Below are 24,023 nucleotides of genomic sequence, written 5' to 3' on the forward strand. Positions count from 1 at the left end.
AAAACCGAAGCTGAAAGCGAGCCACGTGTCTCAGGCAAGACTTTGAGACCCTCAGGCCCGGCGGACATCAAGAACGAGATCCTGGGCTCTGATCTGCGGCAGATTGGGAAAAAAAGTCAGATCTTTGGTGTCAATCCCTTCAGCGCAGGTCTGGTCTACTCCCCCCTGCCTCCGCACGGCGCCTTCCCACCCCCCACGTTCATGTCTCCCACCCAGGCCCTGGACTCCATCAACTTCCTGCCCCAAATGACCTTTGCCTACGCCAGCAGAGCGCCGACCTTCCCTGACTCGCAGCAGACCAGGAAAAAACTGCGGAGAGCGAGTTTACAGGTAAGAATTGCGACTTTGTTTTTGGATTTTATGACTCGTTGTGCCATAAGAAGGGAGATGAGAGCGGGTTTTACCAGGTCTCATCTAAGCTCTGTCCAGACTTGGGATCATGGCGGGGGGCCTCGGGAGGCGTACCAGAAGGTGTCTCTGGGTCAACAGGTGTGGGATTATCCGGCTGCAGTGAGACAATGGTGCATGTGCGTGTGTGTGTGTGTGTGTGTGTGTGTGTGTGTGTGTGTGTGTGTGTGTGTGTGTGTGTGTGTGTGTGTGTGTGTGTGTGTGTGTTTGTGTGTGTGTGAACAAGTGATGACATAATTCAATAACATTGCATCTAATAGACAATGTCTCATTTGTGGTGACATCTATCAAAATGAGGGTGGTCCCAAAAAGGAGGGATTGTTCACATTGACTGTGTGTCGCTTTTAAAAGTGCTCCCCCTCTGGTCAACATATGAAATAACAAGTGTGTGTAAGAAATTTAAATGTACCCCCTTTGGCCAAAATTAATTAAAAAAATAAAAATAAATATGTATATAGAGACATACTGTAATAACTTGAAGTAAATAATGAAGATTAAAAAAACAATTAAAAAAAGATAAAAAAAAGAACTAAAAGCAGTCTTTTTGTCACAATGTGTGGACTTCTTTGTTATAAAATTGGGAACAATTTCTCGTATTATTTCTGTTTCTGTAATATTGCAATATTTTCTTGTAAAACTATTACTTTTTTATGTACAATTATTACGTTTTAATGCAAAATGGTGATATTTGTCATGTAACATTCAGACTTGTATCACAGTATTGCCCAATTTTGTTGTTGTTCTTGTAAAATAGTGACACTTTTTGAGTAAAGTTGTGATTTTTGTCATAATAAAAAGTGCCCTCCCTCTGGTCAACATATGAAATAACAAGTGTGTGTAAGAAATTGAAATGCACCCCCTTTGGCCAAAATTATATAAATATTTATATACATGTATATAGAGACATACTGTAATAACTTGAAGTAAATAATGAAGATCAAAAAACAATTACAAGTTTTCTCACAATGTGGGGACTTTTTTCTTATAAAACTGGGAACAATTTATCATATTCTTTCTGTTTCTGTAATATTGCAATATTTTCTCTGAAAAATTATTACTTTTTCATGTAAAATTATTACTTTTTAATGCAAAATTATTACTTTTTAAATGCAAAATGGTGACATTTGTCATGTAAAATTCTGCCTTTTATCACAATATTGCCAATTTTTTTTGTTGTTCTTTTAAAACAGTGAATTTTTTTGAGTAAAATTATGACTTTTGTCAAGTAAAATTCTGATTATTATTACAACATTGCCAAAATTGTAAAGTTTTCTTGTAAAGTGCTCCCCCTCTGGTCAACATATGAAATAACAAGTGTGGTGTGTGTAAGAAATTGAAACGCGCCCCCTTTGGCCAAAATTAATTAAAACAATAAAAATAAATATGTATATAGAGACATACTGTAATAACCTGAAGTAAATAATGAAGATTAAAAAAACAATTAAAAAAATATTTAAAAAAGAACTAAAAGCAGTCTTTTTGTCACAATGTGTGGACTTCTTTCTTATAAAATTGGGAACAATTTCTCATATTCTTTCTGTTTCTGTAATATTGCAATATTTTCTTGTAAAACTATTACTTTTTTATGTACAATTATTACTTTTTAATGCAAAATGGTGATATTTGTCATGTAACATTCAGACTTGTATCACAGTATTGCCCAATGTTGTTGTTGTTCTTGTAAAATAGTGACACTTTTTGAGTAAAATTGTGATTTTTGTCATAATAAAAAGTGAGCCCCCTCTGGCCAACATATGAAATAACAAGTGTGTGTAAGAAATTGAAATGCACCCCCTTTGGCCAAAATGATATAAATATATATATACATGTATATAGAGACATACTGTAATAACTTGAAGTAAATAATGAAGATCAAAAAACAATTACAAGTTTTCTCACAATGTGTGGACTTTTTTCTTATAAAATTGGGAACAATTTCTCATATTCTTTCTGTTTCTGTAATATTGCAATATTTTCTCTGAAAAATTATTACTTTTTCATGTAAAATTATTACTTTTTAATGCAAAATTATTACTTTTTAAATGCAAAATGGTGACATTTGTCATGTAAAATTCTGCCTTTTATCACAATATTGCCAAAATTTTTTGTTGTTCTTTTAAAACAGTGAATTTTTTTGAGTAAAATTATGACTTTTGTCAAGTAAAATTCTGATTATTATTACAATATTGCCAAAATTGTAAAGTTTTCTTGTAAAGTGCTCTCCCTCTGGTCAACATATGAAATAACAAGTGTGGTGTGTGTAAGAAATTGAAACGCGCCCCCTTTGGCCAAAATTAATTAAAAAAAATAAAAATAAATATGTATATAGAGACATACTGTAATAACTTGAAGTAAATAATGAAGATTAAAAAAACAATTAAAAAAATATTTAAAAAAGAACTAAAAGCAGTCTTTTTGTCACAATGTGTGGACTTCTTTCTTATAAAATTGGGAACAATTTCTCATATTCTTTCTGTTTCTGTAATATTGCAATATTTTCTTGTAAAACTATTACTTTTTTATGTACAATTATTACTTTTTAATGCAAAATGGTGATATTTGTCATGTAACATTCAGACTTGTATCACAGTATTGCCCAATTTTGTTGTTGTTCTTGTAAAATAGTGACACTTTTTGAGTAAAATTGTGATTTTTGTCATAATAAAAAGTGAGCTCCCTCTGGCCAACATATGAAATAACAAGTGTGTGTAAAAAATTGAAATGCACCCCCTTTGGCCAAAATGATATAAATATATATATACATGTATATAGAGACATACTGTAATAACTTGAAGTAAATAATGAAGATCAAAAAACAATTACAAGTTTTCTCACAATGTGTGGACTTTTTTCTTATAAAATTGGGAACAATTTATCATATTCTTTCTGTTTCTGTAATATTGCAATATTTTCTCGGAAAAGTTATTGCTTTTTCATGTAAAATTATTACTTTTTGATGCAAAATTATTACTTTTTAATGCAAAATGGTGGCATTTGTCATGTAAAATTCTGCCTTTTATCACAATATTGCCAACTGTTTTGTTGTTCTTTTAAAACAGTGAATTTTTTTGAGTAAAATTATGACTTTTGTCAAGTAAAATTCTGATTACTATTACAATATTGCCAAAATTGTAAAGTTTTCTTGTAAAGTGCTCCCCCTCTGGTCAACATATGAAATAACAAGTGTGGTGTGTGTAAGAAATTGAAACGCGCCCCCTTTGGCCAAAATTAATTAAAAAAATAAAAATAAATATGTATATAGAGACATACTTTAATAACTTGAAGTAAATAATGAAGATTAAAAAAACAATTAAAAAAATATAAAAAAAGAACTAAAAGCAGTCTTTTTGTCACAATGTGTGGACTTCTTTCTTATAAAATTGGGAACAATTTCTCATATTCTTTCTGTTTCTGTAATATTGCAATATTTTCTTGTAAAACTATTACTTTTTTATGTACAATTATTACTTTTTAATGCAAAATGGTGATATTTGTCATGTAACATTCAGACTTGTATCACAGTATTGCCCAATTTTGTTGTTGTTCTTGTAAAATAGTGACACTTATTGAGTAAAATTGTGATTTTTGTCATAATAAAAAGTGCCCTCCCTCTGGTCAACATATGAAATAACAAGTGTGTGTAAGAAATTGAAATGCACCCCCTTTGGCCAAAATTATATACATATTTATATACATGTATATAGAGACATACTGTAATAACTTGAAGTAAATAATGAAGATCAAAAAACAATTACAAGTTTTCTCACAATGTGTGGACTTTTTTCTTATAAAATTTGGAACAATTTATCATATTCTTTCTGTTTCTGTAATATTGCAATATTTTCTCGGAAAAGTTATTGCTTTTTCATGTAAAATTATTACTTTTTGATGCAAAATTATTACTTTTTAATGCAAAATGGTGACATTTGTCATGTAAAATTCTGCCTTTTATCACAATATTGCCTTTTTTTTGTTGTTCTTTTAAAACAGTGACATTTTTTGAGTAAATTTATGACTTTTGTCATCATTTTGCCAAGTAAAATTCTGATTATTATTACAATATTGCCAAAATTGTAAAGTTTTCTTGTAAAGTGCTCCCCCTCTGGTCAACATATGAAATAACAAGTGTGGTGTGTGTAAGAAATTGAAACGCGCCCCCTTTGGCCAAAATTAATTAAAAAAATAAAAATAAATATGTATATAGAGACATACTGTAATAACTTGAAGTAAATAATGAAGATTAAAAAAACAATTAAAAAAATATAAAAAAAAGAACTAAAAGCAGTCTTTTTGTCACAATGTGTGGACTTCTTTCTTATAAAATTGGGAACAATTTCTCATATTCTTTCTGTTTCTGTAATATTGCAATATTTTCTTGTAAAACTATTACTTTTTTATGTACAATTATTACTTTTTAATGCAAAATGGTGATATTTGTCATGTAACATTCAGACCTGTATCACAGTATTGCCCAATTTTGTTGTTGTTCTTGTAAAATAGTGACACTTTTTGAGTAAAATTGTGATTTTTGTCATAATAAAAAGTGAGCTCCCTCTGGCCAACATATGAAATAACAAGTGTGTGTAAGAAATTGAAATGCACCCCCTTTGGCCAAAATGATATAAATATATATATACATGTATATAGAGACATACTGTAATAACTTGAAGTAAATAATGAAGATCAAAAAACAATTACAAGTTTTCTCACAATGTGTGGACTTTTTTCTTATAAAATTGGAAACAATGTATCATATTCTTTCTGTTTCTGTAATATTGCAATATTTTCTTGGAAAAATTATTACTTTTTCATGTAAAATTATTACTTTTTAATGCAGAATTATGACTTTTTAATGCAAAATGGTGACATTTGTCATGTAAAATTCTGCCTTTTATCACAATATTGCCTTTTTTTTTGTTGTTCTTTTAAAACAGTGAATTTTTTTGAGTAAAATTATGACTTTTGTCAAGTAAAATTCTGATTATTATTACAATATTGCCAAAATTGTAAAGTTTTCTTGTAAAGTGCTCTCCCTCTGGTCAACATATGAAATAACAAGTGTGGTGTGTGTAAGAAATTGAAACGCGCCCCCTTTGGCCAAAATTAATTAAAAAAATAAAAATAAATATGTATATAGAGACATACTGTAATAACTTGAAGCAAATAATGAAGATTACAAAAACAATTTAAAAAATATAAAAAAAAGAACTAAAAGCAGTCTTTTTGTCACAATGTGTGGACTTCTTTCTTATAAAATTGGGAACAATTTCTCATATTCTTTCTGTTTCTGTAATATTGCAATATTTTCTTGTAAAACTATTACTTTTTTATGTACAATTATTACTTTTTAATGCAAAATGGTGATATTTGTCATGTAACATTCAGACTTGTATCACAGTATTGCTCAATTTTGTTGTTGTTCTTGTAAAATAGTCACACTTTTTGAGTAAAATTGTGATTTTTGTCATAATAAAAAGTGAGCTCCCTCTGGCCAACATATGAAATAACAAGTGTGTGTAAGAAATTGAAATGCACCCCCTTTGGCCAAAATGATATAAATATTTATATACATGTATATAGAGACATACTGTAATAACTTGAAGTAAATAATGAAGATCAAAAAACAATTACAAGTTTTCTCACAATGTGTGGATTTTTTTCTTATAAAATTGGGAACAATTTATCATATTCTTTCTGTTTCTGTAATATTGCAATATTTTCTCGGAAAAGTTATTGCTTTTTCATGTAAAATTATTACTTTTTAATGCAAAATGGTGACATTTGTCATGTAAAATTCTGCCTTTTATCACAATATTGCCAATTTTTTTTTGTTGTTCTTTTAAAACAGTGAATTTTTTTGAGTAAAATTATGACTTTTGTCATCATTTTGCCAAGTAAAATTCTGATTATTATTACAATATTGCCAAAATTGTAAAGTTTTCTTGTAAAGTGCTCCCCCTCTGGTCAACATATGAAATAACAAGTGTGGTGTGTGTAAGAAATTGAAACGCGCCCCCTTTGGCCAAAATTAATTAAAAAAATAAAAATAAATATGTATATAGAGACATACTGTAATAACTTGAAGTAAATAATGAAGATTAAAAAAACAATAAAAAAAATATTTAAAAAAAGAACTAAAAGCAGTCTTTTTGTCACAATGTGTGGACTTCTTTCTGATAAAATTGGGAACAATTTCTCATATTCTTTCTGTTTCTGTAATATTGCAATATTTTCTTGGTTTTTCATGTAAAAATATTACTTTTTAATGCAAAATGCTGACATTTAGTAGCAAAAATCTGATTATTATTACAATATTGGCAAAATTGTAAAGTTTTCTTGTAAAGTGCTCACCCTCAGGTCAACATATGAAATAACAAGTGTGTGTAAGAAATTGAAATGCGCCCCCTTTGGCCAAAATTTTTTTTTTTTTTAAATAAATATGTATATAGAGACATACTGCAATAACTTGAAGTAAATAATGAAGATTAAAAAACAATTACAAAAAAATAAATTAAAAAAGAACTAAAAGCAGTCTTTTTCTCACAATGTGTGGACTTCTTTCTGATAAAATTGGGAACAATTTCTCATATTCTTTCTGTTTCTGTAATATTGCAATATTTTCTTGTTTTTCATGTAAAAATATTACTTTTTAATGCAAAATGCTGACATTTGTCATATAAAATTCAGACGTTTATCACAATATTGCCAATTTTTGTGGTTGTTCTTGTAAAATAGTGACACTTTTTGAGTAAAACGATGACTTTTGTCATCATTTGTCAAGTAAAATTCAGATTATTATTATAATATTGCCAACATTTTAAAGTTTCCTTATAAAATTGTGACTTTTGTCGACTAAAATGACGACTCTTTTGATAAAATTGACAACATTTTAAGCTTTTCTTGAAAAGTTGCGACTGTTATTGAGTAAAATTCAACTTTTCTCATAATATTGCACACATGTTCAGTTTATCTTGTAAAATTTTGACGTGCGTTGAGTAAAATAAGGACTTTTATTATAATACTGCCAACATTCTACGCATTTCTTGTGAAATTGTGACCCTTTTCTTGTGAAATTCCAACTCATTTTTCACAAGAAGCTTTTTTATATGTGCATAGTATGTATATATTATTAATGTTGTAAATACACTTCTTTATATATCTAGAAAGGCTGGTCCTAAAGAGGGAGGCATTTTCCTCAGGTCTCAAGAAGGTAACAAATACAAGAACGTGTGTGTGTGTGTGTGTGTGTGTGTGTGTGTGTGTGTGTGTGTGTGTGTGTGTGTGTGTGTGTGTGTGTGTGTGTGTGTGTGTGTGTGTGTCAGGGGGCGGTGGACTACCTGCAGCAGCTGACAGATAGCGAGCTGAAGATGAAGAAGACGGAGGGTGGCATGTACACGTGTGACCTGTGTGACAAAACCTTCCAGAAGACCAGCTCCCTCCTCAGACACAAATATGAGCACACAGGTACATTTCACCTTATCAAGCCCCTCCCACTTGCGTTGCACACACACAGTGTATATAAAAATGCGCCTCGGACTACGTCCGCACGAGGCTGGGAAAGTCATCGCACATCAACCCATCAGAAGGAAGTCAAAGTCTTCATGGTGTCCTAGAACTAGGGTTGTACATTCTACCAGTACTAGTATAGTACCGCCATACTAATGAATCATATTCCGTACTATACCGTCTCTAAAAAGTACTACTAAAAGACAAGTTGTCTAGTATGTTCACTATTTTATTTAAGGACTAAATGACAATAATAAACATATGTTTCATGTACACTAACATTTGTTGTTACAATAAAGACAATAATGTGTTCCCCTTTATTTAGAAAAGTATCGAAAAGTACCGAAATACATTTGGTATCGGTACCAAAATATTGGTATTGGGACAACACTAATGAGAAAATAACACAATTTTTGGAGATAAAGTATACTTTATGTACATATGTGTAAATAGTATACATGTGTAAGTATAATAAATACAGTAACACTAATAAAGTGTAACAGTAATAAAGTGTAACACTAATAAAGTGTAACAGTGATAAAGTGTAACACTAATAAAGTGTAACACTAATAAAGTGCAACAGCAATAAAGTGTAACACTAATAAAGTGTAACAGCAATAAAGTGTAACACTAATAAAGTGTAGCACTAATAAAGTGTAACACTAATAAAGTGTAGCACTAATAAAGTGTAACAATAATAAAGTGTAGCACTAATAGAGTGTAACACTAATAAAGTGTAACACTACTGTAACACTAATAAAGTAACACTAATAAAGTGTAACACTATTAAAGTGTAACAATAATAAAGTGTAACACTAATAATAAAGTGTCGCACTAATAAAGTGTAACAATAATAAAGTGTAGCACTAATAAAGTGTAACATTAATAAAGTGTAACAGTAATAAAGTGTAACACTAATAAAGTGTAGCACTAATAAAGCATAACACTGATAAAGTGTAACAGTAATAAAGTGTAACAATAATAAAGTGTAGCACTAATAAATTGTAACACTAATAAAGTGTAACACTACTGTAACACTAATAAAGTGTAACACTAATAAAGTGTAACACTATTAAAGTGTAACAATAATAAAGTGTAGCACTAATAAATTGTAACACTAATAAAGTGTAACAATAATAAAGTGTAACACTAATAATAAAGTGTAACACTAATAACGTGTAGCACTAATACATTTTAACAGTAATAAAGTGTAGCACTAATAAAGTGTAACAGTAATAAAGTGTAGCACTAATAAATTGTAACACTAATAAAGTGTAACAATAATAAAGTGTAACACTAATAATAAAGTGTAACACTAATAACGTGTAGCACTAATACATTTTAACAGTAATAAAGTGTAACACTAATAAAGTGTAACAGCAATAAAGTGTAGCACTAATAAAGTGCTACAATAATAAAGTGTAACACGAATAAAGTGTAACAATAATAAAGTGTAGCACTAATAAAGTGTAACAGTAATAAAGTGTAACAGTAATAAAGTGTAACACTAATAAAGTGTAGCACTAATAAAGTGTAACAATAATAAAGTGTAACAATAATAAAAGGTAGCACTTATAAAGTGTAACACTAATAAAGTGTAACACTAATAAAGTGTAGCACTAATAAAGTGTAACACTAATAAAGTGTAACAATAATAAAGTTTAGCACTAATAAAGTGTAACAATGATAAATTGTAACAATAATAAAGTTTAGCACTAATAAAGTGTAACAGTAATAAAGTGTAACAGTAATAAAGTGTAGCACTAATAAAGTGTAGCACTAATAAAGTGTAACAGTAATAAAGTGTAACAATAATAAAGTGTAACACTAATAAAGTGTAGCACTAATAAAGTGTAATAATAATAATAAAGTGTAACAGTAATAAAGTGTAGCACTAATAAAGTGTAACAGTAATAAGTGTAACAGTAATAAAGTGTAACAGTAATAAAGTGTAACACTAATAAAGTGTAACACTAATAAAGTGTAGCACTAATAAAGTGTAACACTAATAAAGTGTAACAATAATAAAGTGTAGCACTAATAAAGTGTAACAATGATAAATTGTAACAATAATAAAGTTTAGCACTAATAAAGTGTAACAGTAATAAAGTGTAACAGTAATAAAGTGTAGCACTAATAAAGTGTAGCACTAATAAAGTGTAACAGTAATAAAGTGTAACAATAATAAAGTGTAACACTAATAAAGTGTAGCACTAATAAAGTGTAATAATAATAATAAAGTGTAACAGTAATAAAGTGTAGCACTAATAAAGTGTAACAGTAATAAGTGTAACAGTAATAAAGTGTAACAGTAATAAAGTGTAACAGTATTAAGTGTAACAGTAATAATAATAGACATAAAAAGTGATGATGATTCAACTTTTATATCCACTGTTGTTGTGACAACTTGATGAGTTAGCATTTCTTCTATAAATTGTCACGTCATACATGTCCTTTTATGTTTATGTGTCATTTATGTCATGTTTATGTCATTTAGTTGTTTTATGTCATATTTATGTCATGTATATGTCACATTGATGTCATCAACACATCATGTGTGTGTCATTCATATGTTGCTATTTGCCATGTGTGACGTTGAAGGAGTGACAGTGGAGCTACAAGAAAGATCTCAGTGTGTGTGTGTGTCTGTGTGTGTGTGTGTGTGTGTGTGTGTGTGTGTGTGTGTGTGCAGGCAAGCGTCCTCACCAGTGTCACACCTGCAGCAAGGCCTTCAAGCACAAGCACCACCTGATCGAACACTCCCGCCTGCACTCGGGGGAGAAACCCTACCAGTGTGACAAGTGCGGCAAGCGCTTCTCCCACTCGGGCTCGTACTCGCAGCACATGAACCATCGCTACTCCTACTGCAAGAGGGAGGCGGAGGAGCGCCAGGCGGGCTCCCGGGCCTACTCGGAAGCCGCCGACCCGCAGGAGCCGAGGGCGGGGCCTGATGGGAACCAGGAACCTTTCCAGGAGGACCAGGTCCGGCTGGATTCCACAGGGGACGGCGATGAGGATAAAGTCCAACGTTCGCCGGCGGACCGGGACTCATCCCTCACTTAAAGCAAAACTTGATGATACGGTATTATCTGCTCGCAGGTAACGCACGCAGGATTCTCACAGGAATGAGGCAAAGACACAAGCTTTCCCGCTTGACGCCGAGCACATTCCGGTTGATGTTGTCCATGGATATTATTTCTCTCGTCTTAGCTCACGTCAGCTGATGCTTTTCCAGCCTTCTGATTGGCTCAAATGTGCAGAATGAAAGCTTTTTGGACCTCAAAGTGCTCCTTCCTGGTTTTGCACACAAAGCAAACACTTTGTTGACGGTTTGATTCCTGCCAGCGACCACACAAACCAAGACAAGTCAGCTAAAGTAAAAATGACTGGTTGGTTTAAAAAGAAGAAAAAAAAGTATGTCAAATGATCTCCTTTGTTGTTTTAGTGTGTCAAAAGTGTGGCTAGTCGTCTCATTTCCTCCTCATATTTATTGCACTTTGTAATTCTCGCTTCGCTTCTCTCGCCGCAGCCACCAAAAAAGACTTTTGCCTTTGAAACACAACTCAGCTTTTCTTTATTGTTATGGAGCTGATTGGCCTCCCCTCAAGTTTTCAGCCTCACTTTGACTGCCGGGGAACACCGTTGCTAAAAAAATGTATTAAAAAAAACAGAAACATCAAATATGAGAGAAGGAAATATTTTTTTTAATCACTAAAAGGCACAAAGAGGGAAAAATCAGTGCTGCCATTTTTTTTTTTTTTTTTTTTTTACAAAATCCTAATAAAGATGTGTTGTTTATTTCAACAAAATCTTCCCAGTGATTTATTTTCTTTATTTAAAGTGACAAACAAAATAGCAACACTCCCTTAACCCTTTTTCTCTCTACTCTCAGCATACTTTCAAAATAAAATACTTTCGAAAATAAAATTGATGTATCAACTTTTTGAACTGATGCTAATCATCGCTCTTCAAGAGTAAACTTTTATTTCGGCATGTTCAAAAGTCATTGACATAAAAAAACTTATTTTTTTAAATGTATTTAATTTTTTTAATTTTATAAACCTTTATTTATAAATTGCAACATTTAAAAACAGTTGAGAAACAATAATCAAAATAAGTACAAAAACAGTAGAAAACAGCGCCAGTAAAGTAACTAGAATAGAATGCAATATATATATATATATATATATATATATATATATATATATATATATATATATATATATATATATATATATTAAAAAAACGTATTTTACATTAGCGACGTAGCACAACATACGTCATCAAATACGTCAGAGAAAGGAAGTAGTCAACATGTGCAAATATAAAATGTTTAGCTTCATCTTTTTTTTTTTATACACCCTTATTTATGAAGTTCAACATTTAAAATAAACCCGAACAAGGGCAATTAAAAAAACAGTACAACACAATACTTTTTTTTTTTAATTTTATAAACCTTTATTTATAAACTGCAATATTTACAAACAATTGAGAAATAATAATATTCAAAATAAGTACAAAAACACACAATACAGTAGCTTCAGCATATTTTTTAATTTCATTTTATTTATTTTTTTAATTATTATTATTTATTTTTTTTATAAACCTTTATTTATAAATTGCAACATTTACAAACAATCGAGAAATAATGACATCCAAAATAAGTACAAAAAAACACAATAGAGTAGCTTCAGCATCTTTTTTTTTAATTATTATTTTATTTTATTTTATAAACCTTTATTTATAAATTGCAACATTTACACACAATCGAGAAATAATAATGTTCAAAATAAGTACAAAAACACACAATACAGTAACTTTAGCAACTTTGTTTTATTTTATTTTATTTTAATTTGTAAATTTTTTATTTATTTTATAAACCTTTAATTACACACACACATGTATATGTATATATATATATATATATATATATATATATATATATATATATATATATATATATATATATATATATATATATATATGATATATTTAAAAAAACGTATTTTACAATAGCGACGTAGCACAACATACGTCATCAAATACGTCAGAAAGGAAGTAGTCAACATGTGCAAATATAAAACGTTTAGCTTCATCTTTTTTTTTTTTTATACACCCTTATTTATAAAGTTCAACATTTAAAATAAACCCGAACAAGGGCAATTAAAAAAACAGTACAACACAATACTTTTTTTTTGTTGAATTTTATAAACTGCAACTTTTACAAACAATCGAGAAATAATGACATTCAAAATAAGTACAAAAAAACACAATAGAGTAGCTTCAGCATCTTTTTTTTTTATTGTTATTTTTTTTTATTTTATAAACCTTTATTTATAAATTGCAACATTTACACACAATCGAGAAATAATAATGTTCAAAATAAGTACAAAAACACACAATACAGTAACTTTAGCAACTTTGTTTTATTTTATTTTATTTTAATTTTTAAATGTTTTATTTATTTTATAAACCTTTATTTATACACACACACACACACACACACACACATATATATATATATATATATATATATATATATATATATATATATATATATATATATATATATATATATATATATATATATGTATATATATATATATAAACATTTAAGTCCCATCTCAAAACTCATTTGTATACTCTAGCCTTTGAATAGCCCCCCTTTTTTTTAGACCAGTTGATCTGCCGTTTCTTTTCTTTTCTCCTCTGCTCCCCCCTATCCCTTGTGGAAGGGGGGAGACACAGATCCGGTGGCCATGGATGGGGTGCTGGCTGTCCGGGGTCGGGACCCGGGGTGGACCGCTCGCCTGTATATCGGTTGGGAACATCTCTGCTCTGCTGACCCGTCTCCGCTCGGGATGGTTTCCTGCTGACCCCACTGTGGACTGGACTCTTACTGTTATGCTGGATCCACTATGGACTGGACTCTCACAATATTATGTTAGACCCACTCGACATCCATTGCATTCGGTCTCCCTAGAGGGGGGGGGGTTACCCACATATGCGGTCCTCTCCAAGGTTTCTCATAGTCATTCACATCGACGTCCCACTGGGGTGAGTTTTTCCTTGCCCTTATGTGGGCTATACCGAGGATGTCGTTGTGGCTTGTGCAGCCCTTTGAGACACTTGTGATTTAGGGCTATATAAATAAACATTGATTGATTGATTGATTGATATATATATATATATATATATATATATACAATATATTAAAAAAACGTATTTTACAATAGCAACATAGCACAACATACGTCAGAGAAAGGAAGTAGTCAACATGTGCAAATATAAAACGTTTAGCTTCATCTTTTTTTTTTTATACACCCTTATTTATGAAGTTCAACATTTAAAATAAACCCAAACAAGGGCAATTAAAAAAACAGTACAACACAATACTTTTTTTTTTTTATTTTATAAACCTTTATTTAAAAACTGCAATATTTACAAACAATTGAGAAATAATAATATTCAAAATAAGTACAAAAACACACAATACAGTAGCTTCAGCATATTTTTTAATTTCATTTTATTTATTTTTTTATTATTATTATTAATTTTTTTATAAACCTTTATTTATAAATTGCAACATTTACACACAATCGAGAAATATTAATATTCAAAATAAGTACAAAAACACACAATACAGTAGCTTTAGCAACTTTTTTTATTTTATTTTATTTTAATTTTTAAATGTTTTATTTATTTTATAAACCTTTATTTACACACACACACACACACACACACACACACACACACACACACACACACACACACACACACACACACACACACACACACATATATATATATATATATATATATATATATATATATATATATATATACACACACACACACACATATATATATATATATATATATATATATATATATATATATATATATATATTAAAAAAACGTATTTTACAATAGCAACATAGCACAACATACGTCAGAGAAAGGAAGTAGTCAACATGTGCAAATATAAAACGTTTAGCTTCATCTTTTTTTTTTTTATACACCCTTATTTATGAAGTTCAACATTTAAAATAAACCCAAACAAGGGCAATTAAAAAAACAGTACAACACAATACTTTTTTTTTTAAATTTTATAAACCTTTATTTAAAAACTGCAATATTTACAAACAATTGAGAAATAATAATATTCAAAATAAGTACAAAAACACACAATACAGTAGCTTCAGCATATTTTTTAATTTCATTTTATTTATTTTTTTATTATTATTATTAATTTTTTTATAAACCTTTATTTATAAATTGCAACATTTACACACAATCGAGAAATATTAATATTCAAAATAAGTACAAAAACACACAATACAGTAGCTTTAGCATCTTTTTTTATTTTATTTTATTTTAATTTTTAAATGTTGTATTTATTTTATAAACCTTTATTTACACACACATATATATATATGTATATATATATAACAAAGTGCAAAGCCATAGGCTCATATTACAAACCCCGTTTCCATATGAGTTGGGAAATTGTGTTAGATGTAAATATAAACGGAATACAATGATTTGCACATTATTTTCAAGCCATATTCAGTTGAATATGCTACAAAGACAACATATTTGATGTTCAAACTCATAAACTTTATTTTTTTTGCAAATAATCATTAACTTTAGAATTTGATGGCAGCAACACGTGACAAAGAAGTTGGGAAAGGTGGCAATAAATACTGATAAAGTTGAGGAATGCTCATCAAAGACTTATTTGGAACATCCCACAGGTGTGCAGGCTAATTGGGAACAGGTGGGTGCCATGATTGGGTATAAAAGTAGATTCCATGAAATGCTCAGTCATTCACAAACAAGGATGGGGCGAGGGTCACCACTTTGTCAACAAATGCCTGAGCAAATTGTTGAACAGTTTAAGAAAAACCTTTCTCAAGCAGCTATTGCAAGGAATTTAGGGATTTCACCATCTACGCTCCGTAATATCATCAAAGGGTTCAGAGAATGTGGAGAAATCACTGCACGTAAGCAGCTAAGCCCGTGACCTTCCATCCCTCAGGCTGTACTGCATCAACAAGCGACATCAGTGTGTAAAGGATATCACCACATGGGCTCAGGAACACTTCAGAAACCCACTGTCAGTAACTACAGTTGGTCGCTACATCTGTAAGTGCAAGTTAAAACTCTCCTATGCAAGGCGAAAACCGTTCATCAACAACACCCAGAAACGCCGTCGGCTTCGCTGGGCCTGAGCTCATCTAAGATGGACTGATACAAAGTGGAAAAGTGTTCTGTGGTCTGACGAGTCCACATTTCAAATTGTTTTTGGAAACTGTGGACGTCGTGTCCTCCGGACCAAAGAGGAAAAGAACCATCCGGATTGTTCTAGGCGCAAAGTGTAAAAGGCAGCATGTGTGATGGTATGGGGGTGTATTAGTGCCCAAGACATGGGTAACTTACACATCTGTGAAGGCGCCATTAATGCTGAAAGGTACATACAGCTTTTGGAGCAACATATGTTGCCATCCAAGCAACGTTACCATGGACGCCCCTGCTTATTTCAGCAAGACAATGCCAAGCCACGTGTTACATCAACGTGGCTTCAATGTAAAAGAGTGCGGGTACTAGACTGGCCTGCCTGTAGTCCAGACCTGTCTCCCATTGAAAATGTGTGGCGCATTATGAAGCCTAAAATAGCACAACGGAGACCCCCGGACTGTTGAACAACTTAAGCTGTACATCAAGCAAGAATGGGAAAAGCTTCAAAAATGTGTCTCCTCAGTTCCCAAACCTTTACTGAGTGTTGTTAAAAGGAAAGGCCATGTAACACAGTGGTGAACATGCCCTTTCCCAACTACTTTGGCACGTGTTGCAGCCATGAAATTCTAAGTTAATTATTATTGGCAAAAAAAAAAATCAAATATCTTGTCTTTGTAGCATATTCAACTGAATATGGGTTGAAAATGATTTTCAAATCATTGAATTCTGTATATATATATATATATATATATATATATATATATATATATATATATATATATATATATATATATATATATATATATATGTATGTATATACAAAGTGCAAAGCCATAGTCTCATATTATGATATTATATACATTTTTTTAATTTATTATTTTTTTTACATTTTTTTATTTTATATTTTTGAATTTTATAGACGTTCATTTATATACTGCAACATTTTCAAACAATTGAGAAATAATAATATTCAAAATAAGTACAAAAACAAACAAACAATACAGTAGCTCCAGCATCTTCCTCGTGATCGCGCACGTAGTTCTACGTCATGACGTGATGACGTCACGAGAGACGCGACCGTGACGCCGGCGACATGCAAGCGGGGGTGAGTTGTTGGAGAGAGAGTGTGTGTGCGGGGTGAGCGGGCAGGTGAGCGGGCAGGTGAGACCTCCGCAGGTGTGCTGACAGTGAGGACGTCACGCCGGGGAAGAAATGTTGTTCTGTGCTCTCTGCGAATTGGCGCCACACGCAGCTAATTGCTAACATGGCTAACCGCTAATGCTAACAAAGTAAACAGAGGCTAACGCGGCTAGCTACAGATATATTAGTTAGGCGGATGGGATGAATGAATGAAAAGGATGTGGATAAATAGCAACGTGGTTGGACGTTGGCAGTAAAGTGAGCTGCGTGGAAAATGGGTCGAGAAATGAGCATGTTTGTGATTTACTTTTCATAAACACGCATGGGCGAGGGCGGACCTACGTCACTTCCGCCCTCCAATCCCCTAGCAACGCGGTCGCCATATTGAATTCGTTGAAAACAAACCAGCTCACAGCGAACACAGCATTGACAGAAAAGGCATTTAACGAGGTTTCACGGCATTTTAAACTGTTCTAAATGGCGTATGATTATGTAATGAGATATAAATTGAATTAAAAGGACTTAAAGGAAACTAAATTAGCTCAAATATAGCTACAAGTGAGGCATAATGATGCAATATGTACATATAGCTAGCCTAATAGCATGTTAGCATCGATTAGCTTGCAGTGACCAAATATGTCTAAGTGATTAGCACTCCACACAAGTCAATAACATCAACGAAACTCACCTTTGTGCATTCATGCACAACGTTAAAAGTTTGGTGGACAAAATGAGACAGAAAAAGAAGTGGCATAAAACACGTCCTAGGAAGTCGGAGAAAGTTCTACATGTAAACAAACTAAGGTGAGTTCAAGGACCGCCAAAATTAGTAGGACAAAACGGCGCTCGCCAAATACTCGAATCAGTGAAGCATGTGTAATATAAACAGTGTGCTTTATAACAATTAGGGAGGTTTGTGTCATGTTTGTCCTCCTACAGAAACTATATTAACACCTTTTTTTTTTTTCCCCCCTCATATTTTTCCATTTTTCATACATTTTTGAAAAAGCTCCAGAGAGCCACTAGGGCGGCGCTACCTACTCAGTGGCCTAGTGGTTAGAGTGTCCGTCCTGAGATCGGTAGGTTGGGAGTTCAAATCCCGGCCGAGTCATACCAAAGACTATAAAAATGGGACCCATTACCTCCCTGCTTGGCACTCAGCATCAAGGGTTGGAATTGGGGGTTAAATCACCAAAATGATTCCCGGGCGCAGCCACCGCTGCTGCCCACTGCTCCCCTCACCTCCCAGGGGGTGATCAAGGGTGATGGGTCAAATGCAGAGAATAATCTCGCCACACCTAGTGTGTGAGTGACAATCATTGGTACTTTAACTTTAACTTTAACTTTTAAATAGTCTTTCCAGTGAGGCTAGGTTAAGATACGAGTTAAAATGTTCTGTAGTTGGATTAAACGACTTCCCTTATCGCCTTCCAGCAGATGCGTGGACTGATAATCCTACACAATGGCCGGACATGGAATTTGGAAATCTTTATGTCTACCTCACAAGCGCACCAGGTCGGTTGTTAGCTTCGGTTGTTATATAACGAATAAATCACATAAAAATTGTTAAATCACCCAAGGTATGTTGATAAATGATAATAAGGATGACACGGTGGCTACCAGTATCTGTATATTTATTATATCTGTAGAGAGCTCATTCAAATTCAGTTCAGTATTATGATTTATTATTTGCTGAATTACTGGAAATAGCCTTTATACCGTATGTTATTGTTGTGCAACAACAACAACTTCAGCTGTCGAACGTTATTCAGTAAAAATTCAACGGGTTCAACATTAGCATGGACGGTATAGCCAAGTTGTGGTTAAGAGGGTGGATTTTTGTTCCTGATATTTACCAGAAACGAAGTGATCCGAACACACGACCCGGGATTTTGGGGGACTCCAGTGAGAACCGTCCTCGTTTTCCCGGCGTAAAGCTGCGAGCCATTTGTCTCGTCTCTGTGGGCTTTTAGCACGCTTTGGCAGAACAAAATACGACCTTTGTTTTCCCTGTTTCCAGTTGTGGTTTGCACAACCAAAAACAACACAGTTTTTTGGCATTTTGGAGGCAGAATGACGGGTTTAATCAGCGCAGGTCGACAGGTTGAAGAGTAATGGCGACGGTTTGTTTTCAACGCCAGTCAGGTTGCTATGGCTCGAAGAACCCGTATGTAGCTCAGTTGCCCGGATGTCGGCCCTGCCCCATAGGCACTTGGCCCCGACCAAGATGGCCGCCTCGTCGGCACGTGGCTAGCTAACCGCTAATATAGTGCTGCTGAAGGAGCTAGCACAGGGGTCGGCAACCCGCGGCTCTAGAGCCGCATGCGGCTCTTTAGCGCCGCCCAAGTGGCTCTCTGGAGCTTTTTCAAAAATGTATGAAAAATGGAAAAATATGAGGGGGAAAAAAAAAAAATGGTGTTAATATAGTTTCTGTAGGAGGACAAACATGACACAAACCTCCCTAATTGTTATAAAGCACACTGTTTATATTACACATGCTTCACTGATTCGAGTATTTGGCGAGCGCCGTTTTGTCCTACTAATTTTGGCGGTCCTTGAACTCACCTTAGTTTGTTTACATGTAGAACTTTCTCCGACTTCCTAGGACGTGTTTTATGCCACTTCTTTTTCTGTCTCATTTTGTCCACCAAACTTTTAACGTTGTGCATGAATGCACAAAGGTGAGTTTCGTTGATGTTATTGACTTGTGTGGAGTGCTAATCACTTAGACATATTTGGTCACTGCAAGCTAATCGATGCTAACATGCTATTTAGGCTAGCTATATGTACATATTGCATCATTATGCCTCATTTGTAGCTATATTTGAGCTCATTTAGTTTCCTTTAAGTCCTCTTAATTCAATTTATATCTCATGACACACTATCTGTATGTAATATGGCTTTTAATTTTTTGCGGCTCCAGACAGATTTGTTTTTGTATTTTTGGTCCAATATGGCTCTTTCAACATTTTGGGTTGCCGACCCCTGTTCTAAGGGTACGCAGCATGGAGCGCTACTGCTTACTGGCACTGACGAGACGCGGGGCCGCCATTGATTGATTGATTGAGACTTTTATTAGTAGGTTGCACAGTGAAGTACATATTCTGTACAATTGACCACTAAATGGTAACACCCCAATAAGTTTTTCAACTTGTTTAAGTTGGGGTCCACTTAAATTGATTCATGATACAGATATATACTATCATCATAATACAGTCATCACACAAGATAACCATCAGGGTGTATACATTGAATTATTTACATTATTTACAATTTGGGGTGTGAAGGGGGGGGTTAGGTTTGGTATCATCAATCATCAACAATTGAGAACAGAGAAATGGATATTGGAACAGTGTAGGTCTGACTTGGTAGGATATGTACAGCAAGTAGTGGACATAGAGAGAGAGAGAGAGGTCAGAAGGCATAAGAAAAGTATCTACATTTGATTGTTTACATTTGATTATTAACAATCCGGGGAGGGTGTTAGTTTAGGGTTGAAGTTGCCTGGAGGTGTACTTTTATTGCGGTTTTGAAGGAGGATAGAGATGCCCTTTCTTTTATACCTGTTGGGAGTGCATTCCACATTGATGTGGCATAGAAAGAGAATTAGTTAAGACCTTTGTTAGATAGGAATCTGGGTTTAACGTGGTTAATGGAGCTCCCCCTGGTGTTGTGGTTATGGCGGTCATTTACGTTAAGGAAGTAGTTTGACATGTACTTCGGTATCAGGGAGGTGTAGCGGATTTTATAGACTAGGCTCAGTGCAAGTTGTTTTACTCTGTCCTCCACCCTGAGCCAGCCCACTTTGGAGAAGTGGGTAGGAGTGAGGTGGGATCTGGGGTGGAGGTCTAGAAGTAATCTGACTAGCTTGTTCTGGGATGTTTGGAGTTTAGATTTGAGGGTTTTGGAGGTGCTAGGGTACCAGGAGGTGCATGCGTAATGGAAAAAGGGTTGAACGAGAGTTCCCGCTAGAATCCTCATGGTGCTTTTGTTGACCATCTTGGAGTGGTGATCCGCTCCACTCAGTGCAATCCATTAGGCAGGAGCAATGAACTGTCAGCGCATTCATCTTACCTCACTGAATACCACTCATTTTAACACGCTTTTTTGTCATACTTGAGCTATGATAAAGGACACATGTTTTATTATTCATAGTTTACTTTATAGTAATAGAATATTCTTATATGCTATAAGTGACCAGACTTCCCAGATCAAAACTGGGAATATAATCCCAGAGAAGGGTCAGCTATTTTTAAGTTGAAGAAACAATATGATGAGGTTATATATACATGCCACATAAACAATGTATGAATACATTAGATATCTATGTTTTATATGTATTTTTGATGTATGTCGCTTTGGATAAAAGCGTCTGCCAAATACTTAAACATAAACATATATAAACACCTGAAAGTCTTTATATCAGCTAAAACCATCAATCTGTTTCACTGGATCCAAATTCTGTTTTACCCAACAATGTTAGTATTGGAATATTGTTACTTGAAGACTTATTCCTGGTTACAATTATACTGTTAAGAAAGAATTTTCTTATATTTTGCCTAAAATGAGAATGCATCATAGTCAGTGGCGGCTGGTGAATTTTGTTTTAGGTGGGGCTGAAAGTTTGTAGGGGGGGTCATCCTCCCCCAGAAGATTTCTTTGTGATATTCACATACAAATATTGAAGATCTTTTCTTCTTCTCAACTCTGTGCTAATATTCTTTTCACAAAATACAACCAATAGTATGTTAATCTTAAATCTTACTTGTGAAAAGTAATCCCCCGATTCCTATTTTCAACAGTCCGCTCATTTGAGCAGGAAAACGCTGATCACCATCTTTGTTTTCTACCTGTCAACTGTCAGTTTAGCATCTTTGTTTTCTACCTGTCAACTGTCAGTTTAGCATCTTTGTTTTCTACCTGTCGACTGTCAGTTTAGCATCTTTGTTTTCTACCTGTCAACTGTCAGTTTAGCATCTTTGTTTTCTACCTGTCAACTCTCAGTTTAGCATCTTTGTTTTCTACCTGTCGACTGTCAGTTTAGCATCTTTGTTTTCTACCTGTCAACTGTCAGTTCAGCATCTTTGTTTTCTACCTGTCGACTGTCAGTTTAGCATCTTTGTTTTCTACCTGTCAACTGTCAGTTTAGCATCTTTGTTTTCTACCTGTCGACTGTCAGTTAAGCATCTTTGTTTTCTACCTGTCAACTGTCAGTTTAGCATCTTTGTTTTCTACCTGTCAACTCTCAGTTTAGCATCTTTGTTTTCTACCTGTCAACTCTCAGTTTAGCATCTTTGTTTTCTACCTGTCAACTGTCAGTTTAGCATCTTTGTTTTCTACCTGTCAACTGTCAGTTTAGCATCTTTGTTTTCTACCTGTCAACTGTCAGTTTAGCATCTTTGTTTTCTACCTGTCAACTGTCAGTTTAGCATCTTTGTTTTCTACCTGTCGACTGTCAGTTTAGCATCTTTGTTTTCTACCTGTCGACTGTCAGTTTAGCATCTTTGTTTTCTACCTGTCAACTGTCAGTTTAGCATCTTTGTTTTCTACCTGTCAACTGTCAGTTTAGCATCTTTGTTTTCTACCTGTCAACTGTCAGTTTAGCATCTTTGTTTTCTACCTGTCAACTCTCAGTTTAGCATCTTTGTTTTCTACCTGTCAACTCTCAGTTTAGCATCTTTGTTTTCTACCTGTCAACTCTCAGTTTAGCATCTTTGTTTTCTACCTGTCAACTCTCAGTTTAGCATCTTTGTTTTCTACCTGTCAACTCTCAGTTTAGCATCTTTGTTTTCTACCTGTCAACTCTCAGTTTAGCATCTTTGTTTTCTACCTGTCAACTGTCAGTTTAGCATCTTTGTTTTCTACCTGTCAACTGTCAGTTTAGCATCTTTGTGTTCTACCTGTCAACTGTCAGTTTAGCATCTTTGTTTTCTACCTGTCGACTGTCAGTTTAGCATCTTTGTTTTCTACCTGTCAACTCTCAGTTTAGCATCTTTGTTTTCTACCTGTCAACTCTCAGTTTAGCATCTTTGTTTTCTACCTGTCAACTCTGTTTAGCATCTTTGTTTTCTACCTGTCAACTCTCAGTTTAGCATCTTTGTTTTCTACCTGTCAACTGTCAGTTTAGCATCTTTGTTTTCTACCTGTCAACTGTCAGTTTAGCATCTTTGTTTTCTACCTGTCGACTGTCAGTTTAGCATCTTTGTTTTCTACCTGTCGACTGTCAGTTTAGCATCTTTGTTTTCTACCTGTCAAGTGTCAGTTTAGCATCTTTGTTTTCTACCTGTCGACTGTCAGTTTAGCATCTTTGTTTTCTACCTGTCAACTGTCAGTTTAGCATCTTTGTTTTCTACCTGTCAACTGTCAGTTTAGCATCTTTGTTTTCTACCTGTCAACTGTCAGTTTAGCATCTTTGTTTTCTACCTGTCGACTGTCAGTTTAGCATCTTTGTTTTCTACCTGTCAACTGTCAGTTTAGCATCTTTGTTTTCTACCTGTCGACTGTCAGTTTAGCATCTTTGTTTTCTACCTGTCAACTGTCAGTTTAGCATCTTTGTTTTCTACCTGTCAACTCTGTTTAGCATCTTTGTTTTCTACCTGTCAACTCTCAGTTTAGCATCTTTGTTTTCTACCTGTCAACTGTCAGTTTAGCATCTTTGTTTTCTACCTGTCAACTGTCAGTTTAGCATCTTTGTTTTCTACCTGTCAACTGTCAGTTTAGCATCTTTG

The 24,023-nt window shown here is 33.4% G+C and overlaps 2 protein-coding genes across 2 annotated transcripts in view; both read left to right on the plus strand.

Annotated features, from left to right (window-relative positions):
- Window positions 1–10,994, plus strand: part of zeb2a (zinc finger E-box binding homeobox 2a) — a 68,891-nt gene extending 57,897 nt beyond the window's left edge. The window contains exons 6-8 of the mRNA XM_061971805.2: window positions 1–330; window positions 7,731–7,872; window positions 10,607–10,994. The exon at window positions 1–330 is cut by the window's left edge and continues 1,349 nt beyond it. Of these exons, the coding sequence (XP_061827789.1) occupies window positions 1–330; window positions 7,731–7,872; window positions 10,607–10,977 (843 nt within the window). The 3' untranslated portion in view covers window positions 10,978–10,994. The remainder of the gene's footprint in view (window positions 331–7,730; window positions 7,873–10,606) is intronic.
- A 6,211-nt stretch (window positions 10,995–17,205) lies between these two features.
- gtdc1 (glycosyltransferase-like domain containing 1) overlaps window positions 17,206–24,023 on the plus strand; it is a 95,229-nt gene continuing 88,411 nt past the window's right edge. Inside the window, exon 1 of the mRNA XM_061971806.1 lies at window positions 17,206–17,260. Within this exon, the coding sequence (XP_061827790.1) occupies window positions 17,249–17,260 (12 nt within the window). The 5' untranslated portion in view covers window positions 17,206–17,248. The remainder of the gene's footprint in view (window positions 17,261–24,023) is intronic.

Source organism: Nerophis lumbriciformis, linkage group LG13 (genome assembly GCF_033978685.3).
Source record: "Nerophis lumbriciformis linkage group LG13, RoL_Nlum_v2.1, whole genome shotgun sequence".
In the NCBI taxonomy this organism is placed as follows: Eukaryota; Metazoa; Chordata; class Actinopteri; order Syngnathiformes; family Syngnathidae; genus Nerophis; species Nerophis lumbriciformis.